This window comes from Phodopus roborovskii, unplaced genomic scaffold (genome assembly GCF_943737965.1).
Source record: "Phodopus roborovskii unplaced genomic scaffold, PHOROB, whole genome shotgun sequence".
In the NCBI taxonomy this organism is placed as follows: Eukaryota; Metazoa; Chordata; class Mammalia; order Rodentia; family Cricetidae; genus Phodopus; species Phodopus roborovskii.
The window spans coordinates 27,792-51,076 of record NW_026126638.1 but is presented as its reverse complement, the minus strand read 5'-3'; the positions used below and the strand labels follow the sequence as shown (position 1 = coordinate 51,076).

The 23,285-nt window shown below is 46.4% G+C and overlaps 1 protein-coding gene across 2 annotated transcripts in view; it reads left to right on the top strand.

The window, feature by feature from the left end:
• Positions 1-20,327, top strand: part of LOC127239128 (solute carrier family 2, facilitated glucose transporter member 3) — a 59,652-nt gene extending 39,325 nt beyond the window's left edge. The window contains exons 1-10 of one of the 2 annotated variants that reach the window (XM_051207924.1): positions 7,791-7,892; positions 10,336-10,428; positions 10,785-10,945; positions 13,183-13,423; positions 13,748-13,910; positions 14,098-14,285; positions 15,488-15,592; positions 15,811-15,912; positions 16,707-16,910; positions 18,071-20,327. In XM_051207924.1, coding sequence (XP_051063881.1) covers positions 7,878-7,892; positions 10,336-10,428; positions 10,785-10,945; positions 13,183-13,423; positions 13,748-13,910; positions 14,098-14,285; positions 15,488-15,592; positions 15,811-15,912; positions 16,707-16,910; positions 18,071-18,271 — 1,473 coding nt within the window. In that variant the 5' untranslated portion in view covers positions 7,791-7,877 and the 3' untranslated portion in view covers positions 18,272-20,327. Of the gene's footprint in view, positions 1-7,790; positions 7,893-10,335; positions 10,429-10,784; positions 10,946-13,182; positions 13,424-13,747; positions 13,911-14,097; positions 14,286-15,487; positions 15,593-15,810; positions 15,913-16,706; positions 16,911-18,070 lie in introns of those variants that run through there. The other variant, XM_051207922.1, reaches the window with a different exon arrangement.
• The last annotated feature ends 2,958 nt before the right edge of the window (positions 20,328-23,285 follow it).

The following is a 23,285-nucleotide window of genomic DNA, read 5'->3' as shown; positions in this document are numbered from 1 at the left end:
GGCTGTCTGTAGTGGCCCCTGCCTGCTATACAGGTCAGCAGGTGGCCCATTGCACCCGAGGAGACAACATTGCCCCATGGACCTGTGTGCTGGGCCTGAGGTGGGAGTGAAGAGGTTGAACTTGCATCACTTTGGGTCTAGTGTTCTCTTGCACTGAAGGATGCTGCCTGTTCTTGGATGCTATTGTCTAGTTCTGTAGAATTCCAGGCATTTGCTACTCTTCGTCTTGTCTCATCTCTATCCCTGTCAGTACAAGGTGGCCCATCTTTAATCCTGGATACTGCTAAAGTAATGACTTGTCAGATCGTGAATGCACCTGTAAACTCTTTTTTGATGTTGCTGAATTTGTTGGGACAGAGTCTTACTATATAGTCCAGGCTGGCCTTGAACTAGAAATCCTCATGCCCATACATGTTGACAAGCCTTTGTCAACATACCCAGGTAGTTGTTTTAAGAAAATGGCAAACAATGGGGAAACTACCAGGTTTAAGAAGAGTTACAGGAGACCCTGTTAGCCAAAGATGCCATCAAATAAAAGAAGAGTGAAACTCTACCTCCATCCCCAAGACCTAGCATGATGTACAGGGCTAGCCACTGGCAAGATGGACACAGCCCTAAGCTCACCGAACCCAGACACTCTGTGCTGCTACTATGGGCCCATGGGTCTCTGAGGGACCAAGTGATCTGCCAAATTCTCCAGTTTGCTTTGGGATATTATGGTGCTTTGTTCATGTGATTGGTGAAGATAAAAGACATGGCAAAAAAAGAAATAGCCATTTCATTACAAATGGGAAAAAACAATAGTGAGACAGGTTTTTGCTTTGTTTTTAACCTTTTTAAAGGATTTAGTGTTTTTTTTTTTTTTTTTTTTTTTTTTTTTTTTTACTTTTGTGTGCATTGGTGTTTTGCCTGCATGTATCTTTGTGTGAGGGTGTTGGGTCTCCTGAAACTGGAGTTACACAGTTGTGAGCCTCCAGGTGCTGGGAATTGAACCCGTGTCCTTTGGAAAAGCAGCCAGTGCTCTTAATTGCTGAGCTATCTCTCTAGCCCTTTGTGTTTTTAAAAACAAATATCTGTCCATTTGTAGTAAAATGCTTCTACCTGGGAATTTGGCAGAATCACCTTTTTTATAGACTGATGATGATGACATATATCATCACCAATTTTATGTGTATGTTTGTATGTGCGGGGACTTGAACCCAGGCTACGGGAGTCCATTGTCTTCCACCATGTATGTCCCAGGAATCAAACTCCGGTGCTCAGGATAAACCACAAGGGCCTTACTCGCTGAGCCATCTCACTAGCCCCAGAATCACTGTAAATGTCCATATTTCTCCTAACAATCTCTTCGAGGTGACTTAGGCTTTCCTGCACCACCACAAATTTTCTAGCTTCTCCCATCGCCCATTTTCCAGGATCATTTTGTTGTTGTTTTGTTTTTGAAATAGGCTCTCACTGTGTAGCCCTTGCTGTCCTTGAACTTATATTCATACAGGCCTTTATCACACCATTCTCCAGACAGACCAGTACATTCTGCAATTTGATCAAGGAACCAACTCAACACCATTCTAGGGGCTGGCCAGTGTGCTGTATAAATGGTTGGTGGGCAGGCTGCAGCCCAGTAGACCATGTTGAGGCTGGCTACCTGCAGGTGCAATTCTTGCTCAACAGAGACCAGTCTCTTTGTGCTCATCAAGCCTGGTTGAGTTTTACATTATGGAGAGCAATCAAATCTTATTCAGAACCCTTTCACAAAAACAGAGAGTAATGTTTGACCAAATACCTGTTTGGTCTTTTTTTTTTTTTTTTTTCCCACTTGCATCGCCTTCATCTTCCTGTAATTCTATGAGATGAACATTATAACCCTGAATATAAATACTGAATCTAGGGCCTGTGGGATGTCTCAGTGGCTAAAAGGCATCTGCTGCCATGCCAAAGGACCCGAGTTCAATCCCCAGGACCCACATGGTGGAGAGAACCGACCCCCACAAGTTGTCCTCTGACGTCCACATGTGTGGTAACTGTATACCCACACACCTGTGCATGCACACAAAATAATCAAATAAGATTTAATAAAGATTTAAAAAAACGCTAAATCTAAGAGAAGCCGTATTTGGTAGCCAACACCTATAATCCCAGTACTGCAGAGACAGAGGCAGGAGGATGGCTGCAAGACCAACCCTGACTGATGTACATAGTAAATTCCAGGCTACCCAGGGCTAGATGGCAAGACCCCGACTCAAAATAAATAAATAAATTAAATTAAATAGAAACACTTGGTTTCCACTGTTCTTACAGAGGACCCAAGGTCAGTTCCCAGCCTGTCAGCTCACAACCGCCTGTAACTCAAGTTCCAGGAAATTCAATGCCTTCCTCTGGAACCCACGGCATCTGCACTCATAACCATATATACAAACACTCACAAACAGATCGGAATGAGGCTTTAGACTCTAACCCACAAGTTCCTCTGTGCTGCTAACCTTCCTGGAGCAGCTGGGCACACTGGGGAGGGACTGACAGGGGTTAAACTGTGGTCGAGCTCCCTACAAGGCAATGGGTTTGTACATTTGTGTTATGACATACAGCATGCCTAGCACACACACACACACACACACACACACACACACACACCGTGACCCATCGTTTGTTTTCTCCTAGGTCTCTTCCTTTGTCTATGTAATCTTATCTTCCTTTCTACAGATGTTTAGACTACAGCACACTTCAGCATGTTATACTGATGCAATAGTGTGATAGACTCAGTTTAATTTCTGCCAAGTATTATAATATAGTCAGTCCACTCCATGGGACAGGGAGATGGCTCAGTGGGCAGGACTGAAGTCCTGATCTTGCATGGTGAAGGGAGAGGACGGATTCCCGTAGGTTGACCTCTGACCTTTACACATATTCCATAGCACACACACTCCAACCCCTATTAACAAACAGGTTTAAAACAGTCCAGGTTTAAGTACCATGCTACCTCAGCTGGCTACATGATCCTGGAAATAGGATTCAGGCCATAAGGGTTGGTGGCAAGCATGTTGACCATCTTACCAGTACTTAGTTTTCTCATTATTATTATTATTAAAAAAAAAAAAAAAAAAAAAAACAGAACAAAACCTAAGACAGCCGGGCATGGTGGCACACACCTTTAGCCCCGGCACTCATGAGGTACAGATCGGCGGAATCTCTGTGAATGAGTCCCAGGACAGCCAGGCCTACACAAAGAAACCTTGTTTCAAAAAATGAAGAAGAAGAAGAAGAAAAAAAAAAAAAAAAAACCCAAAACAAAAAACCCCAACAACCTCAGGCAAGCTAACTTTATAAAGAATCGAGTCTTGCCTAGAATCCCAGCATTCCAGAAAGCACAGCTTAGAAGTAAAACACTTTCCAGCATAGGCAAGGCCATAGGTTTAATCTCCAGTACAGAGACCCTGTCCCCCCCCCCCAAAAAAAAGGCCATTTCATCTTGACATATGAAAACTGAGTGCCTCAACTGGGTTGCACTGTAAGTGTAAAATACACACTGGATTCCTAATGCCTGATACAAAATAGAAAAATAAACTCCCAATAATTTTTACATTGGTTACATGTTAGTATAGAAGTTTCAGGGCTGAGACTGGCATTAGCTTGGCCAAGGAAACACAAGTCCCCAGGTTTAATCCCCAGCATTGCAAACAGAAGAGGGAGGGGGGAGTGAAACAGAGAATTTGGGACAAATTAGATGGGATAAATATTCTATAATAAAATTAACTTGCGTGTTTTAGTTTTGCATATAAGGCTGCTGGAATGTTTTACACTATGGCCCATGTGCTCTGGTCAGGCTCTTTGAACCTAGACCTTACTGAGTAATCGCTGAAGATGTTTCAGTAGATAGGTGTGATTTGAATTTTAACTTAGGGTTAGTGCTACGTTGGAATTCGTACCTGAAGATTTTGAGGCAGGCAAGCTCAGCTTCGGTGATGAGAACCTGCAAGCTGGAATTTGGTCCTCAGGACCAGTGACTTTAATGAATGGTTTGAGCACAGGGTAAACAAGGGAAGCAGCATTTCTCAGATTTTTCCTTTCTTCACCCCAGGGTGTCTTTTTTTTTTTTTTTTTAACAGTGTTTTCAGATTCTAAGTGAATTATGGGGCACCTGGCAGAGAAAGATTAAAATCAGACAAATAAAACCATGCACGTTGCTGTTTGTGAGGAACGGTACAGATGCAAACAGTGCAATCTGGGCAGTCTTTCAAAACAGCCCTGCCTTGTATTTCCCCAGGCCTGCACCGTGCAGAGGTTAAATCGTGAGTGCTCTTTTGTAGGATCCTTTGTCTTTCTGCTTAGTTTTCACATTAGCAAAGTCTCAACACAAACTAGCAGGAGGCCGGATTGAGGCCTCCGTTCTGCAGGTGCCTGCAGTTGGAACTGATATCCCGGGCTATTGTTCTCATTCTCCCTTTTCTGCTAAGCACACCTACTCGGCTCTTAGCTCCCAACTTCCAAAGTCTCCTGCCTCCTGCCTCTTCTTTGATATCCAGCAAAGACAGAGGAGCTCACAGAGCTCTCACAAGCAACCTAAGGTTAGGTAGGTGTTTGTGCATCTCAACCAGAAGGCCCAGTGTTGTGCACTCCGTCCCTCAGGGTCGGTCACTCCCACAGTGCACCGGGGACCCCAGGCAACAGGTAGCATCCGTTCCCATGTGCACTGAGGAGCCCAAGCAGGTCACATTCATTCCCACTGGCACTGAGGACCATAGGCAGCAGGTTACAAGGTTACAGTTAATGCTCTATTTTTTTTTTTGGGGGGGGGGGGACAGAGTTTCTCTGTATTGCTGAACTAGCTCTGTAGACCAGGCTGGACCCGAACTCACAGAGATCCACCAGCGCCTCCTGAGTGCTGGGAACAAGAGCGTGCACTACTAACCCCAGCTCCAGTTATCTGACTTGGGCTCTGGCCAGGCCATGGTGGTAGCACAAGAGTTGAGACTGAAGCTTCCTTGCAGCTACTGATTAAACAGAATCTCTCCCAATTTGTTCAGCACATTTTAGATTCTTGGGTTTAAGCTGAATTCCAGCTGTAATCTTTAAAATGCATACACTGCTGCAAGCAGAACCTTCTCTGTCTCCGCCCAGCTGTTTGCCTTTTCAGAGTTAATCGGCAGTGTTTCCCAAACCACTAGGCCACTTCCACCCTCTGCAGTGCCTTTAAAATAGGAAAGTGCTGGCTCTTGATTTTTTTTTTTTTTTTTTAATGCATGGGTGTGCGTTTCATACATGGATGTCTGTGTACCACTTGTGTGAAGCTTCTGGAAGGCCAGAAGGTATCAGATCCCTTGGAACTAGAATTACAGATGGTTGTGAGCCAGTACCAGGACAATTAAAAAATTAAGATGAAATGAAAGTAGTCTTGTACTGAATTTTGCCAAAGAAAGCAGGTCTCAACCAGTCTTCCTTTCACATTGCTTCTTTCTTTTTCTTCTTTGTTTGTTTGTTTGTTTTTATTTGTTTCAAGACAGTGTTTCTCTGTGTAGTCCTGGCTGTCCTGGGGAAGGGCCAGGTTTGTTACAGTACAAACCAAAGCCTTTTTTTTTTTTTTTTTTTAATGAAACAGGGTCTCTTTGCATAGCCTGGAACTCTCTATGTAGACCAGGCTAGCCACAAATGCAGAGACCCTCCTACTACCGCTGCCCCCCAATTGCTGGAACTAAAGGCATGCCCAGCCACACCCAGCAATATTGCTTGTCTCTTAACCAAGAAAATAACATTCTGTTACCGGCTTCAAACATCTAAGAATTAGCCCTCAGGAGACTCTTTCTCTGCATAAAGCTACAGCTGTGCAGGGAGCAGCCTGGCTGCTTTCCACCCTTGTGGCAGTGTCCCCGTGCTTCCAGAAGAGAGAATATTGTGCCTGTCTTGAATGGTTCATTTTAATGAAGTCAAAATTCAAATAACAAGCCGTGTGTGTGTGTGTGTGTGTGTGTGTGTGTGTAGGGGTGTCTTTAACCCAGCACTTTACCCAGGAGGCAGAGGCAGGCGGATCTCTCTGAGTTGGAGGCCAGCCTGCTCTACAGCTAGTTCCAGGGCAGTCAGGGCTATACAGAGAATCCCTGTCTCAAAAAACACAAAAGAATTTATAACAGATAACTACTTTTCGGAGTTGGTTCTCTCCTGGCATTATGTGGATCCTGGGGATCGAACTAAGGTTGGCAGGCTTGGTGGAAAGTGCCTTTACCGGCCTCATTGTTTCTAATGTGGCTACAAGAAAATGCATTGTTGCACAAGTGGCTTAGATCCTATTTCTCCTGGCTGGCACTGGCCTTTGGGCATTGTTTTTCCTTTGGTTGCTAAATTCAGTTGCTGTGGTAATTAATGGGGCTTCCGACTCAGTGCTTCTTGGAAAGGGAAACGAAGGGAGGAGGGGATGGGAGCTCAAGGGAAGGTTTTCTTGTCTGACACGTTCCACTCAGCCTGAGTTTTCTCTGGTGCTGCTCTGGTTTGGAAAGGACCCTCGTTTCAGGGAGACAGTGACTGGTTTTGCTTGGGGTCAGCCATTCAGTCTGATTTTGGTCCACAAACCAAAGCTACTGAGAAAACATGCTTTCCCTCCTCGTGTATACACCAAGCCTCCCTCCCCCACCATCTCCTGCAGGGAAGGGGTTGCTGTTCCAGCAAGTCTGAGCTAAGGGCCTCAGCCACACACGTGCCTGTCACAATCTCCGCTGCTTCACCTGCTAAACTCACGTGAAATCCCTCCTGCTGGCCATCATTTTCCTTCCTGATCACTCACGTCTCCTACCTAGTTTTCTACGTTTTCTTGTACAATCACATTTTTTCCCCTCATGCTTGTCTTTCAAGAAATGCACAATCCCCAGTTAACAGGATTTTAGCAAACATTTCTGTTGTGAGAATCAGTTGTCCTTGTCTATTGACTGCCTGATTTGGGGGGTTGTGGGGGGCGGATAAACTAGAGCCTAGGCAAGTGCACTACCACACTTAAGGCCCAGAATGCATATCTACGACGCTGAATTTGATATTTGTTGTGTTTCTCCATGCTGTAAACCTCAGAACAGGCGACAGTGGCGGAGCTCACAAAGGGTGGGCTAATGTGTGCTGTGGTAAGGAATTGGGGCTATGTACCTCTCTTGATCTTCTCTTTCTGGCAGCCTAGGAGCTTTGGTCAGGCTCCAAGACATCTAGGCTGCCTTCACAACAGGACAAATTCTTGCCAGTTTTGTCAGGCAGGCTCTCCTTTACCTTCCCTAGAAGATTGCACACCCAGCCTATAATGAAAACGCAGCTGACGGCGCAGAGGGGCATGGGTTCTCTGTTTCCCACTCCTTGGGTGACTTTCAGCTGAAAGCAGCACCCACGCAGCTCTGCCTCAGATAGGTTAGCTTTCCTCTCTCCAGACTGATTCCATCCACAGCGCCTTGAATTTGCCCGCTCTCCAAACTTTTTAGTATTTTTTTTTTTTTTTTTTCCCTGTGAAACAAAAAGGTTGTCGGCTCTTGAAAAGAGGAAGGAATTTGGATGGGCTTTAAAAAAAAAAAAAAAAGAACCACTAGGAAGATGTGGTAAAAAAGCCAGGGGGGGGGGTTGATTGCTTGCAAAGGCGAGGGGGGTGGGGGAGGAGGAGTTGTGAAAATCAGATAGCAGTGGTCATGGAATTCCTGAGGTCATAGGTTAAAGGTGGCGGGGGGGGGGTGTCACGCAGGCTCCACCCTTTGCAGAAATTATAAATAGGTAGGCTGGGCTTCTGGCTGTGAACACTGCTGCGATATTGGTCCTCAGTCTTTCTGGGCACCGCTGAGAATCGGGAGACGAGTTGCTGCCGAGGACAGTGGCTGGGAAGGGTGTCTAGATCGTCCTTAAGGCTTGAGAAGCAGGTTAGGACCATGGGGACGGTGAAGGTAAGAACTGGTTATTTTTGTTTGTTTGCTTGGGGTCCTCACGAAGGCAGGTCTTGGTGCCGATTGCCATGCTCCATTTCTCCTAAGTCACCGAGCGAGCCATCCGGAGGGAGGCCTTTTCACATCAGCCTCAGCGTTCGCTGCTGGTGTTCCCGTTATTACCGTTCCGTGCATCTCATACCTGATGAGGAGCCTCCCGGGCACCTTCCTAGCGTGTGAAAATCACCAAAGAAGCTGTTTGCTAGATGTAGCTGTAATGAGACCGCTGAGAGCGAAGAGGGTAGGGGCTTGCCTGTGGCGATGATTGATGAGTGGGTCTCGGAGCCAGCAGGAAGGCTTGGGAAAGCATCAGACCTTGGGAGGACATGGGGTTAGCCTTGCTCAGCATCCAGCCGTCCCCGAGTACTGTGGAGAGAGAAGTCCAGTTGTCCTTACTGTGGTTGCGAGTGTATGATGCATTTGTGGCTGAAGGAAGGAAGCAGTAAGGGAAAGTGCATTTTCACGAAGATAATTTATTTGGAAATAATGTAAATTAGAAGGCGGTGAGAAAAAGCGGGATAGAAGAGATGGGAAAAGAGGCTTTTAACTGCAAGGAAAGAACTTGGAAAGCCTGGAGCGGCTAGCACTTACCACCGAGGCTGCGCGGCTGCCGGAAGGTCAACTCGCTAGTATAAGCTCCCAGCCAGCCGCTTGCTCTGACTTTAGAGAAAAGTAACCTAAGGACAGTTGAAGAGGTTGTGGTGGGCAAAGAGGTTGGCTCGGACTCCAGTTTTGAGTTGCCCCTGCCCACTTGATTGATCCCCAGCAAGGTGAAATATCTGTCTGATTCCCTTCTACTAAAAATGGCTCCCAACGCTGTGTTCAAAAGGAGCAGACGCTCTGTCCTGCTGGGTGGGTGGAGAAGAATAGTACCATATTTAGCGAACAGGAAGACTTGATGGCCCCAGGATGTTGCTAGTGGGTTACACAGTCAAGAGATAAGAGCCCAGCCCTAAGTGCCCAACAACTGAAGAAAGAAATAAGAATGATAGTGGTGACACACTGGCATACCAGTCAGGTGTTCAGAGAAATGAAGTCAGCCGCAAGCTGGTGATGCACTCGGGAGGCAGAGAGAGGCCAGTGGATCTCTGAGTTCCTGGCCTGCAGAGTGAGTTCCTGAACTGCCAGGGCTACAGAAAACCTGCCACAAAAAATAAAAAGAAAGAAAATTGAAGTTGTGTCATTTATAGAAGGATGGATGGATGGGGGCTAGGTACGGGAGGAAAAGCATGTTTTTCAAATATGTAGAACTTAAAATCTCAACTGTAGTCTCACACTTGAGGCTGGAGCGGGAGGATGGAGGAGTTAAATTTGAGATTAGTTTGGAATACGGACTGTAGAACCTTATCTCATTTTGTAAAGGGGTGAGGGAAGATGCACTGAGTGGACGGGGAGTTATTGGGAGTGGGGAGAGGAGCGGACTCAGTAATTTGTACTATGAGTTTGTTGATTTCAGCATCCCAGTGGCCAGGCTGTTGCTACCTGCTGCTCTGGCCTCTGCAGTGTGGGGGATAGCACAGGAAGACGACACTGAATATCCAGCTCTACAGAATGGTTAATTCTTAGGGACCTTAAAGCTGCCTTTTGCTCTGCCTTCGATGCTGTAGGGAGTTTGGATGTTTGTTTTTTGTTTTTTCGAGATTGTTTCTCAGTAGCTGTGGAGCCAGTCCTGGAACTCAGCTCTGTAAATCAGGCTGGTCTTGAACTGAAATCCACCTGTCTCTGCCTCCCAAATGCTGGGATTAAAGGTGAGCACCACCACCGCCTGGCTATTGTTTGGTTGGTTTTTTTGAGACAGGGTTTCTCTCTGTATGTAGCTTTGGAGCCTGTCTTGGAACTTGACTGGCCCTAGGGCTAGGATTAAAGGTGGGTGTTTTATAAGTCAAGGTCTCACTGTAGCCCAGGCTGGCCATGAATTCATGATTGTCCTCGTTCCTCAGAGTCCTCCCCCCAGCTCCTGGGATTATGGGGTTTGAGCCATTTCATGCCCTTGCCATCACAGTTCCTGAGTGCAGTTCCATGCCTGCCTCTATCTGGTGCAGTTTTACTTTTGGCGTTGTCTTTTCTTTTTGAGACAGTATTTGACCATGTATGTAGTCCAGGCTGACTTTGAACTCACGTTCCCAGGCCTTGGATGTGCAGTACTGTGGTCCAGGTGGTGCGATAGTTTCCTCCCCCCTTCTCCACCTCCTTTTTGAGACAAGGATTCACTGGGTAGCCCTGGCTGGCCTGGTACTGGCTATGAAGACCAGCCCCAAAGAACTGACTCAAATTCCTCCAAAGGTCTCTCTCCCCAAATGTGCCAGAAATCCTAGAATTCTGAGGCATGTCAGCCAGATACCCTGGGAGAGGGGGAGATTTGTCCGCATTTGTAAGCTTTTCTCCCCCCTTGTCTCCTCTCCAGGTGACCCCGTCTCTGGTGTTCGCCATTACTGTTGCCACGATCGGCTCTTTCCAGTTTGGCTACAACACTGGAGTCATCAATGCCCCTGAGACAGTGAGTGTCTTTAAGGAGGGTTGTGAATTTAAGATGCCTGGCCTAGATGGGGGAGGGGAAATACTGTTGAAGCCTAAGCCACTGCTTGCTTCTTGCCTTCTCACCTAGTTGTGATCCTTTTCTATGACTGCAGGGGCTTGTTAAAGAACGTGGGAAGTTGTGACTGGGTGGGGCGCACCGTTGTACATTGGTGCTGCCACCTACTGGATATTTAGGATGATGACCCGGAATTGTCTTATTCAGAGCATGTGCCTCTCTGCTCCCCTCCTGAGGGAGGAGGAAGCCTCCCTGGCGTTTGTCTACTATTCTCACCCAGATTTAATGGCCTGTCCCTCACTGTGTATATTATCTTGTAGATCATAAAGGACTTTCTCAACTATACTTTGGAAGAGAAATCAGAAGACCCACCAAGTAAGGAGCTGCTGACCACCCTCTGGTCCTTGTGTGTGGCCATCTTCTCCGTTGGTGGCATGATCGGCTCTTTTTCTGTTGGACTCTTTGTCAACCGCTTTGGCAGGTACTGATCAGACACTGGGCAAGGGATAGGCCTGTACTGTTCACACTGAAGACAAGCAGAGAGCATTGATTAGGGAGATGATGGGCCTTACGTGAGAATGTGTTGATTCATACTCAGGGAAAGCTAGTCTGTGAAGCTCCAGTAGGCCTTTCTAGATAGAGATCTGCTATGTGAGCACTTGGCCTCTGAAGTTTTGCTCAGGCTAGTTTAATTTTGCTCTTGTGGGGTCAGCTGTGGTGTTTTTCTTGAACCTCCTTTAAGGCCAGAGGTTACTTGCCCACCTGAGGCAGGATCACTGGCTCACTGTGTAGACCAGGCTGGCCTCAAATTCAAGGTGTAACCACCTACCTACCTCTACCTTCTAGGTACCACAACACCCAGCCAAACATTATTACTATTATTTGTTGGTTTTTCGAGATAGGCTTTCTCTGTATTTGGAGCCTGTCCTGGAACTCTGTGTAAACCAGGCTAGCCTCCAATTCACAGAGTTCTGCCTGCCTCTGCCTCCTGAGTGCTGAGATTAAAAGCGTGCGCCACCAACGCCTGGTGAGTTATTTTCATTACTGAATATTTTGGAGGTTTCTTGGAAGTTTTTTATTATTTTTTAAAATTAATACTTTTTGTAATCCCGAGATTTGTGGAAAATGTAGACAATGGCTAAATAAGTGATTTTTTTTCCCCAAAAAAGAGAAAATAATATCTCAAGAGGATTATCCTTTCAAACAAACCATTAATAAAGTGTATATTCATAACGGTTGGCATGGTGACACAAACACCCAGGCCCAGCGCATAGGATCAGGTTGCAGCCAGCCTAGGATCTACATGGTGGAAGAGAGACCCCCACCTGCACAAACACTTATGACACATGCTCCATGTGGCATACATCCTGCCACATACATGCACAAAAATTGTCTTTAGAGCTGGGCAGTGGTGGTGGCACATGCTTTTAGTCCCAGCACTTAGGAGGCAGAGGCAGGCGGATCTCTGAATTTGAGGCCAGCCTGGTCTACAGAGTGAGTTCCAGGACAGGCTTCAAAGCTACAGAGAGAAACCTTGTCTCAAAAAAACAAAACAAAACCAACCCAAAATTGTCTTTAGGTTAAAAATTTGCTATTCTAGATATACAAATTGAATTTAAGATGATTAGCAAAGCCAACCTATAGTTGGATAATGTTTCGTTGTTAATTTGGTTGGTTTCTGGTTTTTTGTTTTGTTTTTGAGACGGTTTCTCTAGCCCTGGCTGTACTTGCTTTGTAGATCAGGTTATCCTTGAACTCAGAGCCACTTTTCTGTGCCTCATGAGTGCTGGGATTAATGATGTACACCATCACAACCTAGTGTTGTTTTGGTTTTTTTAATGGAGTCTCTTTTGACTAATAACCACTATGGCTTTTTCCATTAGCCAAATCACCTCATCAAGGTTTTTTTTTTTTTTTTTTTTTTTTTTTTTTTTTAACTCAAAACTTTTTTTTTTTCTCTTAATGGTATTTGTGCACCTTGGCTGCACTTTTAAGATCCCCTAAGGTGGCTTTTAGGAAGTGTGTCTCTAAGTGGGCCTCTGGAGACAGGAACCATGTATCAACATTTTCCCAGCTCCCTTTGTAATTTGGTCTTCTCAAGTCAAGAATCATTGGTTCGCTGGGCATGGCAATGTTCAGAAGGCCAAAACAGGTAGATCTGAGTTCCAAGCTAACCAGGGCTACACAATCAGATCTTGTCTCAAAGGCAGAGCCTTGCACCCCTAGGCTGTTGAGGCTTTTCACTGTTAATCTTTTACATCTTTTAGTTGTGTCGGTGGCTTGGTCTCCCAGTCAGCATTTAAAGCTTTAGTTTGTCCCCTATTGGTTATCAGTACTAATTAGTCTAGTCCTTAACTACTTGACACAGAGAGCTGAGACTAGCTACCTTCAGTGTGAAAAAAAATATTGTCATAATAGCCTGCCATCGTTATAATATCAATTCTATGAAGAGTGTAATAAAAAGGGGTCAGCATGGTGGCTCAGCCTTTGTCAAGAAGACCAGTCCGTGATCTGAGTTTAGTCCTTGGAGACCACATAAAGATAGAGAAGGGAGGAAGCTGGGGGGGGGGTGTATTTGGTTTCTTCAAATACACAAGCCTACAGCCACAAAGGGAAAGATTTGTACCTACAGAGGCTAAGACAGCAAAGTCATGAGGGAAGGAGAGACCAGAGACTCTCTCATGGCTAACTATACTTTGTCACTGATTAATCCTACAGGCGCAACTCGATGCTTCTAGTCAACCTATTGGCCATCATTGGTGGCTGCCTTATGGGCTTTGCCAAGATAGCCCAGTCTGTTGAGATGCTGATCCTGGGTCGCTTGATTATTGGCATCTTCTGTGGACTGTGTACGGGCTTTGTGCCCATGTACATTGGAGAGGTGTCTCCTACTTCCCTGAGGGGTGCCTTTGGCACATTAAACCAGCTGGGCATCGTCGTCGGGATTCTGGTGGCTCAGGTAACTTGCAATCTTACTTATTTAATGAATGCTAGCTCTGTGTTCTGTGAATGATCTAGGTGAAGCACTTGGGATCTGGCCTGTGTTCAACTATGTGTTATATGTTTCATATATTGCTATAGTTCATACGGTAGCTAATGATACAGGTGGGGCCTAGCAATGGCAAAAAAAAAAAAATTTGTTAGTTCTGTTTTCTATGTATGGTAAAAGGATGAGTGGTCTTGTTTTTCTTTGTCGTTTTCCTTTTTTTTCTTTTTCTCTTTATGGTGAATTTGTGGCTTGGGAAGTATTTTGGGTTCAGTGTTCTCTTTGTCTGGCCTCTAGATCTTTGGTTTGGACTTCATCCTGGGCTCTGAAGAGCTATGGCCTGGGCTGTTGGGCTTGACCATCATCCCAGCGATCCTACAAAGCGCAGCCCTTCCGTTTTGCCCTGAAAGCCCACGATTCTTGCTCATTAACAGAAAGGAAGAGGACCGCGCGAAGGAGAGTGAGTACTCCTCGCAGGTCGCCTCGGGAATTTGGTTTTGTGAGAATGAGGACGCTGGGGTGACAAGCAAAGGTGGCCGCTGTGGGTATATTCATCCTAGCATTTCCTTGTCTGCTGGCTGACAGCAAACCATGGGGTGGCGGGGTGGCGACGACATGGTATATTTATCTTCGCCTCTGCATCTCAGTCCTCCAGCGGCTGTGGGGCACCCAGGATGTGGCCCAGGAGATCCAGGAGATGAAGGACGAGAGCGCCAGGATGGCACAGGAGAAGCAAGTCACCGTGCTGGAGCTCTTCAGGTCGTCTAACTACCACCAGCCCCTCCTCATCTCCATCGTGCTCCAGCTGTCTCAGCAGCTGTCTGGGATCAATGCTGTGAGTGTCTGCTGTGGTGCCAAAGGGGCCCAGCAATATTTTCCTGAGATCACCTGATCTTGTGGCTGGTTGGCATGTGTCTGTAGAGTGTAGTTACTCCAAAAGCTAAAACAGGAGGGTCACCAATGCCCAGGAGTTTGGGGTCAGCTACCTAACTCCAGTCCTGCAAAATAGGACCCAAAACTTCACAAATAAACGATGGAGGGGGCACAGTGCAAGATGACCTTGTTCCACGTGAGGAAGAAAGTTCACTATTGTACTAGAATGGCTCCCAGTTCACTCAATGAGCAGGTTTTGTCTGGGTATACCCTAGCCCAAACTGCAGGGTGGGGTTTTCCTGAGTCTTCCCTGCCAAGAGTGTTCTGAAGGTGGCCTAGACTTTTTAAAAGGTAAAGTCAGCTGGGAGTGAGTGGTGGAACACACCTTGAATGCCAGCACTCGAGAGGCAGGCAGGTCTCTGTGAGTTCGAGGACAGCCAGGGCTACATAGAGAGGCCTGGTCTCAACAGGAAAGAAAGGAGACCCAGTCTACAGTGAGCTTAGAAATTACTTTTATCAACCTATTTTTGAGCAAGTGATGTATCTTATTTTACAGCGTTAGGGATTAAACTTGGGACCTGTGGGTGCTGTGTAAGTCTGCTGCTACTGAGGTGTGTCACCAGGCTTCTGGTTTTGTTTTATGGTTTCTCCTTTTGCCTTTCCTTTTTGTTTTCCTGCTTTTTGAACCTTAGTCTCACTGTATAGACCAGTTTGGCTTGAACTCAGATTCTCCTGCCTCAGCTTCCTGGGTGCTGGCTGGGATTAAAGGTGTGTGCCACCATTCCCTGCATAATAATTAAGAAATGACAAATGCTGTAAAGCAAAGGTGAGTGTGGTGACATACATCTAATCTTTTCACTGGAGAGACTGGGGCAGGAGGGTTAGGAATTGAGACAAGACAAACTAGGACTAAAGTCTCTAAAATTTAGCAAAGTAGACATAAGTGAATGAGTTGGGAGTGGAGGTGCATTCCTGTGACCCCAGCACTGGAGAAGGCGGAGCTCGGAGTAGGATGTAAGAAAGTAGGGGGGATAAGCATTAGAAGGAAACACTAGCTGGACTGGATAACGGGGAGGTGGAGTTGCAGAGGTGCTACAGCTACATTGGCCAAGGACCTCAGCATCCCAGGATGCAATTGGTGATGCAGATTTTGTCTCCTTCTAGGTGTTCTATTACTCAACGGGGATCTTCAAGAGTGCAGGTGTTCAGGAGCCAATCTATGCTACGATTGGTGCGGGTGTGGTTAACACCATCTTCACTGTAGTTTCTGTAAGTTGGGTAGTTTGAATGGGGGATGGGGATGGGTGAAATGATCATCTTACAAGCATTCACACACTGACATCTTTCAGCATCCCACAATTCCCCCAAGAAAAAGAATTCCAGCAAATACTGAATAGATGGGAAGGGAGGTGTGGAAAGGTCTGGGGTCAGGCAGTAAAATCCTTAACACAGCGTGTTCATGATTTCGGAAATGCCTTGTCTTCTAGCTGTTCCTGGTGGAGAGGGCGGGAAGGCGAACCCTGCACATGATAGGCCTGGGAGGCATGGCTGTTTGTTCCATCTTCATGACGATCTCTTTGTTGCTGAAGGTGAGTGCTCTTTGAGTGGTGGAAGGGACGGATGAGATTACATAGGGAATAGCTGACTCTCGGTGGCAGGGCCTGAAGTGTTGACCTTCCAGGTCATCAATAAAGTCAAATTTAAGGTGCCCAAAAGGTTTATCACAGGTGCACTTTCGGAGATTGGTAGACGGGTGGCTATCTTGTGTGCATGTAATAGGTTTTGTAAGATGCGTTGTCTGATGCTCAGGAAAGGTCTTTTGCAGCCAAAAATAATGGCCCAGAATTCCTAATCCTCTAATTAACTTTCTATCACATGAGTCTGGGGCACCAGAGTCAGGTCCTCAAGCACCTTTACCCACTGAGCCATCTTGTGGGCCCTGTCTGGTTTAATTCCTAACCGTCACCTCGAAGGCCAGACATTGGTAGTAAGTTCACACCTGTAATCCCAAAGGCAGAATGTCCTCCACAAGGTGTGGTGGTGCATGCCATTAATCCCAGCAGAGGTAGGTGAACTCTAAATTCAAGGCTAGTGTGGTCTGCAGATCAAGTTCCAGGACAGACAGCCAGGAATACACAGGAACAGAGTGTCTTGAAAAACCAAAAAACTAAAAGGAAAAATCGTCTTGTAGTTCCATTTCATAGGTGTTGAACTGGTCTCTTTACAAATGAGGTGGCTGAAATGGGGCGACCTGGATTTAGCACATTAGGATTTCTGACTCCCAAGTGGAGTGACAGACAACTTTTTGTACAACACATCCGAACATGGAGCCTGCGCTATGTTTGCTGCCTTTTTAACTGGACTTTGTTTCCTTCTCTTACAGGAAAAGTATGGAGCCATGAGCTTTGTCTGTATTGTGGCTATCTTGGTCTATGTGGCCTTCTTTGAGATTGGGCCTGGCCCCATTCCCTGGTTTATTGTGGCTGAACTCTTTAGCCAGGGCCCCCGCCCAGCTGCCATGGCAGTGGCTGGCTGTTCTAACTGGACCTCCAACTTCTTGGTTGGGATGCTGTTCCCCTCGGCTGCAGTGAGTAAATTTAAAACCAAACTTAGTCTGTCACAAACCAGTCTACTTAAGCTAACACTTTAGATGCACCTTAGTAGTAGATACTCCAGGGCAGATCTCCCACAAACAAAGGAGCAGTGAAGGACAGCCAGGCATGGCTGTTTATGCCTGCAATCCCAGCGCTCGGGAGCTCGTGGCAGGGAGGCTTGGTATGAAGTTGAGGCCATCCTAAGGTACAGGGAGGGCAAAACTGGAACCTGTGAGGACCTGAGATGGTTCAAAGATAGTTCTGCTTAGTTAGGAACAGGACAAGCTCCTAGACCTAGCCCATATTAAAATCATCATTTCAGTTAGCACCGATAAATGGGTATCCCTATCCTAAAGGCTCTGTGGTCTGAAGGATGACACAGATCCAATTGATTACATAAACATTTCCTATTCTCTCAGCTCTTTCTAGAAACCTGGATTTTAAACCACATGGTCAAACGTCTTTTGTTTTTATTTTTTGAGACAGGGTTTCTCTGTGTAGCTTTGGAGCCCGTACTGGCACTTGCTCTGTAGACCAAGCTGGCCTCGAACTCAAGTTCTGCCTGCTTCTGCATCTCAAGTACTGGCATTAAAGCTGCCTGGCATGTCTTAAGATCAAAATCCTCAGAAAGGCCAGATCTGGTGGCACACTTTGTTTTTAATGATTATTATTTTATGTGTATGGGTGTTTTGCCTATACGTATGTCTGTGCACCACTGTGGGTCTGGCTTATGGGTGATTATTAGCTGCCTTATGGGCGCTGGGAATAACAGCCTGGATTCCCTGGAAGAACAGCCAATGAGATGTCTTCACCACTGAGACATCCTTCCAGCCCCAGCACACGCCTTTAATCCCTGCACTCAGGAGGCAGAAGCAAGCAGATCTCTTGAGTTCAAGGCCAGTCTGGTCTACAGAGTGATGTCCAGGCCAGCCAGAGCTGCAAATGAGCTGTCTCAAAAATCAGAAACAAAACAAAATCCTCAGGTGCTTGGAAGCAGCAACTTGAGTGGCTATAAAAAGCATGACAAATAATTGCAGAGAAACATGGTGGCACCTTAAGTGAAGCAACCTAGTCATTCACTCAATGTTGGGAGAGTCGTAGCTCAAGAAAGGAGACAAGTGCCAGTGACCAACCTTCTCCTCCCATTTCCTAGGACTACTTGGGAGCCTACGTTTTTATCGTCTTTGCTGTCTTCCTCACTATCTTCTTAATCTTCACCTTCTTCAAAGTCCCTGAGACCAAAGGCAGGACTTTCGAAGACATTACTCGGGCCTTCGAGGGGCAGGCTGCGAAATCCTCTGGTGTGGAGTTGAACAGCATGCAGCCTGTCAAGGAGACCCCTGGCAATGCCTGAGGCGAACCTCCTTCACCTCCCTCCAACATGGAAAGCAACCTCCCCCAAAGCGGGAGACCTCATCAGGATGAACCAGGACTGCTTCTGGACGCTGCTATTTGATCCTTTGCCACCCCACACACTCCATGAACACTCACTGCACTCAATGCTGGGGTTAGTTGGATCACCAATGGCTTGTTAACTGTTTTCATTTCTTGGGGATACTTGTCGAGTGGACCCACCTTCATGTTAGGAGGGAATGGCTGCAGTTCCCCTTAGTTCTAGTATCCCCTTGCTGTGGGAGTGGGGTGCAGCCCATGCCTCCCAACCTCAGCTTGCCAGGAAACAAACAGACTTTCACACCCAGTGTTGGGGGGGCCATTAGGGATTGAATGAGAGCCCTCTTCACTTGATACAGCTCTGCACAGCTAAAGTAACCTGAGTTTTATTTATTTTACCTTCAGGTTTTATTGCATAAATATTTATTTTTTTAAGTATAATTTTACCAAATAATGAAAGAGGAAGGAAATTAGGTTGGAGGGAGGTGTTTAAAGAGAGGTTCTTGAGGAAAGAAGGGTTGGTGCTGGAGGGGGTGATGGTACAACATGAACGGAGAACAGCTATTGCTGGTAGGCATGTGAGCTGCCTCCGGTCTAGACAAAGACTCTTCTTTCTCAGAAGAGTGAGTGCCTGTAGGGAAAGGCTCACGGCTTTCTGTGGACCTTTTAAGATTATACTTTTTATGTAGTGTTACTTGAAATCTATGCTTGTTACAAAGATGGGCTTTGTAGTTAGTGGTGGTGGTGGCCTTTTATTTTGCATGGAGTCCAGAGAAGGGAGGAGAGCTTGCAGAATGCCTCTCTCCTTCCCCTGGGCCAAACACCTTGTTCCTGTCCGGATGAACTCCCTGTTTTCTTTTTCTTCGGTCACCCCCACTACCCAACTGGTGAGCAAGCCATACAAATGAGAAACTTAAATGCAGTAGCTCTCGATAGGCATTTCTTATTTCAATTTTGTTTCTTAAGAGATTTTATGTGTTGATTTTTGGTTTACTTTGATTTAAAGGGATTCATAGCTAACTTGGACTTTGTTACCTCAGCTCTGAGAGAGGGTTTTTCCCGAATGATTATTAATTACCTTGTTTGAGGACCTTGTTGCTCTGCGGTCATGGCATGCTCGTCTGTTACGCTCTCAGGCTTCCCGTGTTACCATGTTCCTGTGATACTGTGCTAAGTGCCCGAGGGGCCTTCCCTCTGCTAGACACATTAGGGGTGGTGTGTGTGACTGTGCAGTGTGCCCACGCTTCAGGGTATGAATGTATGTGCTCTGGCTGTTAAGAACTTGTTTCCTTCGTTCCTTGTGGCTTTCTGTTTTTGCTAGAATCTATGGAAACTCATCCCTGTGGACACTGAGCAGCAGTGCCTGTGCCGGGTGCAGTTTGCACCTGGATTAGGTTCCACTCATCTGGCTCCCCGGCCTTGTTGGAGAGGGGTGCTTCCTGGAGGTTGGGGGTGGAAGGCTCAGCTTTACTCCAGCTGGAGGGACCATGGGAATAGGAAAAGTGTGAGGTCAGGAGTCCTGAAGACCCAGTTGTGGGGGAAGGGAGGTTTTCTTTAAAGGGACTAGGATGTTGTAGGACGTTGGGAGAAATGCCAAGATTCCCACCTGCCATAGGTCATGGATCCCTCCACAACCTGTCCCCTCTCTCCACTTGGCTCATAAATGGAGATGGTTCTGATGATTCCCCCCCCCCTTTTCCAGCCGTCACTGGATCCCTCTCCCCTCTTGGTGCTTTCACATTCCAGACCCTTCAGGCAAACCCTTGCATATACCAGTATTTCAGTACCTGTTCATTACTCTGTGTGGTCATTGAGACTTGGGATAACAACTCACAAAGCTATGAAGAGGGCCTTTTCTGGGAAAGGCGTCTCTAACTTACCTCTTCTGCTCCTCAGTGAGTTGGCAGAAATGCTGGGTGGAATCTTCCCAGTGTCAATGGCCAGGTTGTGAATATTTCCATATATACTTTCTATTAATGTTACTGTAGTTCTGTTTCGAAATAAAGATTCTGAATGTATATGACATGTCATAAGCTTATTTTTTTTTTCCTCCTTTTGTTCATTTTAATTGGACTTTCAGCAATCTCTTTAAATCCTGGCTGCGAGGCTAGGAATATAGTTAGTGGGTAGTGTTATCTTATGTGCACAACATCCTAGATTCGTCCACCACTGCCATACCAGGTATGGCAATGTATATAATACCTGCCCTCTGGAGACAGCCAGTTTGAGGCCCAACGCAAACCACTGGTTAAGAATAGTAGTACTAGTGTTGGTGCATACCTTAGTCCCGACACTCAGGAGGCAGGGGCCTGGTCTACAAGAGCTAGTTCGAGAACATCCTACAGAGAACCCCTGTCTCGAAAAACCAAAAAATAGAATAGCAGTATTGCCAAGCCAGGCAGTGGATCAAGGTCAGCCTGATTTACAGAGTTCCAGGACGGCTAAAGCTGTGACACACAGAAACCCTGCCATGAAAAACATCTTCCTGCACGGGTTAACTGAAGAGTCCTCTGCGTAGTGTTCTTGTCCCATCCCGTCGTCCCATGTCGTCCGACCCCCCCCCCCCCCCCCCGTTTTGCTCAGTGTTTCTCTATGAAGTTCATCCCATGCATTTACACACATCAATGTGACCATCACTCTCCAGAAGATCATAGGCAGCTAGTTCCCAGTCAGCCTTCGGTGTATTGTACTCCCCACCAGGACAGAGCTACTGCCCTTTGCTTTGGTTTGATAATGGTTTTCGGCCCCTGTTTACATAAAAGGCACCTAAACACCTTCATCTGTTAGTGCTGACTAGACTACAAACATTAAATATTTGATGGGGTTCCTCTGAGTAGCCATCCCTGCCTGGCCTGGAACCCTTCCAGTAGAGAGATTAAAGGAGGGCACCAGGCCACAGTGGGTGTTTGTAGTGGATGTACTGGTCTGGGATAAACTATGTAGACCAAGCTGGCCTCAAACCTGGCAATCCTGCCTCTGCCTTCTAAGTGCTGGAATTACAGGAATGTGCCGCCCACGCTTGGCTTCCACAGTGTTCCTTTTATCGTGGACGGGTGGATGGTGCGTCCCTCCCTGCCTATCAGGAAACTAGTCGCTGTCGAGCATGGGGTTTTCATCTTTGCTTCCTTGCAAATCCTGAGCATGAATAGAGCCCCGTGCAGTGCTGCCTGCCGCTTAACCGGCCCAGTCACTCATTACTCCACTACCAAAGCCAATGAATCATTATTACCCTACACTTTTACACTGCTTTAATTCATGCTCAAAGCCTGTTTAAGACAGGGTCTTCTGCAGCCCAGGCTGGCCTGGGATCTGATAAGTGAAATGACCTTGAATTCCTTATCCTCCTACCCCTGCCTCCCCTGAGTAGAGAGTACAGGAATGCATACATGCATGCATGCACCACCAAGCCTGGTTCCTATCAGATCTTTAGTCTTGAAACCATGAATCCAGAGGGTACATTTCCTCCGGGTGTTGTTAACCCTTGTAGAGTTAGTTTTTGTTTGTTTTTTGAGGGTGATAGGAAGGAATTGAACTCCTGTCCTCTTTTCCTTTTTATTTTGATACAGGTCTCACTAAATTGCCTACACTGGCCTTCAACTTTGATCCTGCCTCAGCTTCCTGCGTGGCTGTAATTATAAACTGTTGCTACCAGAAAGGGTTGAAGCAAGAGGACTGGGCAAATTTGAGACTAGTCTGTGCTATATAGTAACCTGGCCATTTGGCTTCACAGTGATACCCTGCCTCAAAAACAAAGCAGGAAGGGGGAGGGAGGAAGAGCACCCAAATGGCACCTGGTCTCCTAGGTGTAACCTAGCATCCTGCCACCTCAACACCACCATAGTGGGTACCACACCAGGACAAGAAAAATCATTTCCAAACTTACAGCACAAATCAAGAACAAAACCCGCCAATTTGGTTTCTCCTTGTTCTGCCAGCTCTGAATCGTGTGACAGGAGGGGCGAAGTGTGGTAGGGTGCTTGCCTAGCATTCTGAGGGTTGATCCAGCACCAACCACATGAGCAGTGACCCAACGGCCTGGTGGTAGACACCTGTGACCCAGCAGCCCAGAGGCAGAAAAAAAAAAGCAGGGTCAGAAGTTCAGGTCATCCTCAGCTGCAGAATGATTTACTAAATGTGTACATTTTAAAGCTTTGTATTCTTTGTGTGCGTGTAGGATGTGCATGTGTGGAAACTGGAGGGCGTCTACAGTCCTTTCTTTCCACATTTATTTAGGCTTCCAGGATTCCAGCCTGAACTAGAAACCCTGCTTCTAAATAAATAAATGTGAGTAAACAAATGAAGTGAAAAGCTGATCTGATTTGTTTTTTAAAGTACTACTTACAGAAAGTAGACTTATCCTGGATCTACTTAGGGAAGGCTCTCTCTCTCTCTGTGTCGCTCTCTGTGTGTCTCTCTCTCTCTTCTTTTTCTAAATCATCATAGGAGGGAAGCAGACATTGAAATGGGTGAATGGACTGAGAGGAGGCTCAGTCAGTAGTATGTTGCTTGCTGAAAGCTTGAGGGCTTGAGTTGGCCCCAGAATCCCTGTTTTAAAAAGCTAAGCTTAGCTGGGCATTGGTAGTGCAAGCCTTTAGTCCCAGCACTCGGGAGGCAGAGGCAGGCAGATTTCTGTGTGTCTGAGGGCAGCCTGGTCTACAGAGTGAGTTCCAGAACAGTCTCCAAAACAATACAGATAAACCCTGCCTCAAAAATCAAACAAAAAAAGCTTAAACTGGGCAGTGGTGGCACTCACCTTTAATCTCAGCACTAGGGAGGCAGAAGCAGGCAGATCTCTGAATTCGAGACCAGCCTGGTCTACATAGTGAGTTCCAGGGCAGCTAGGGCTGTTTCACAAAGAAACCCTGTCAAAAAAAAAAAAAAAAAAAAAAAAGAAAAAGAAACAAAGAAAGAGGAAGGGAGAGAGGAGGAAGGAAAGGAGGGAGGGAGGGAAGGAAGGAAGGAAAGGTTGCTCTCTG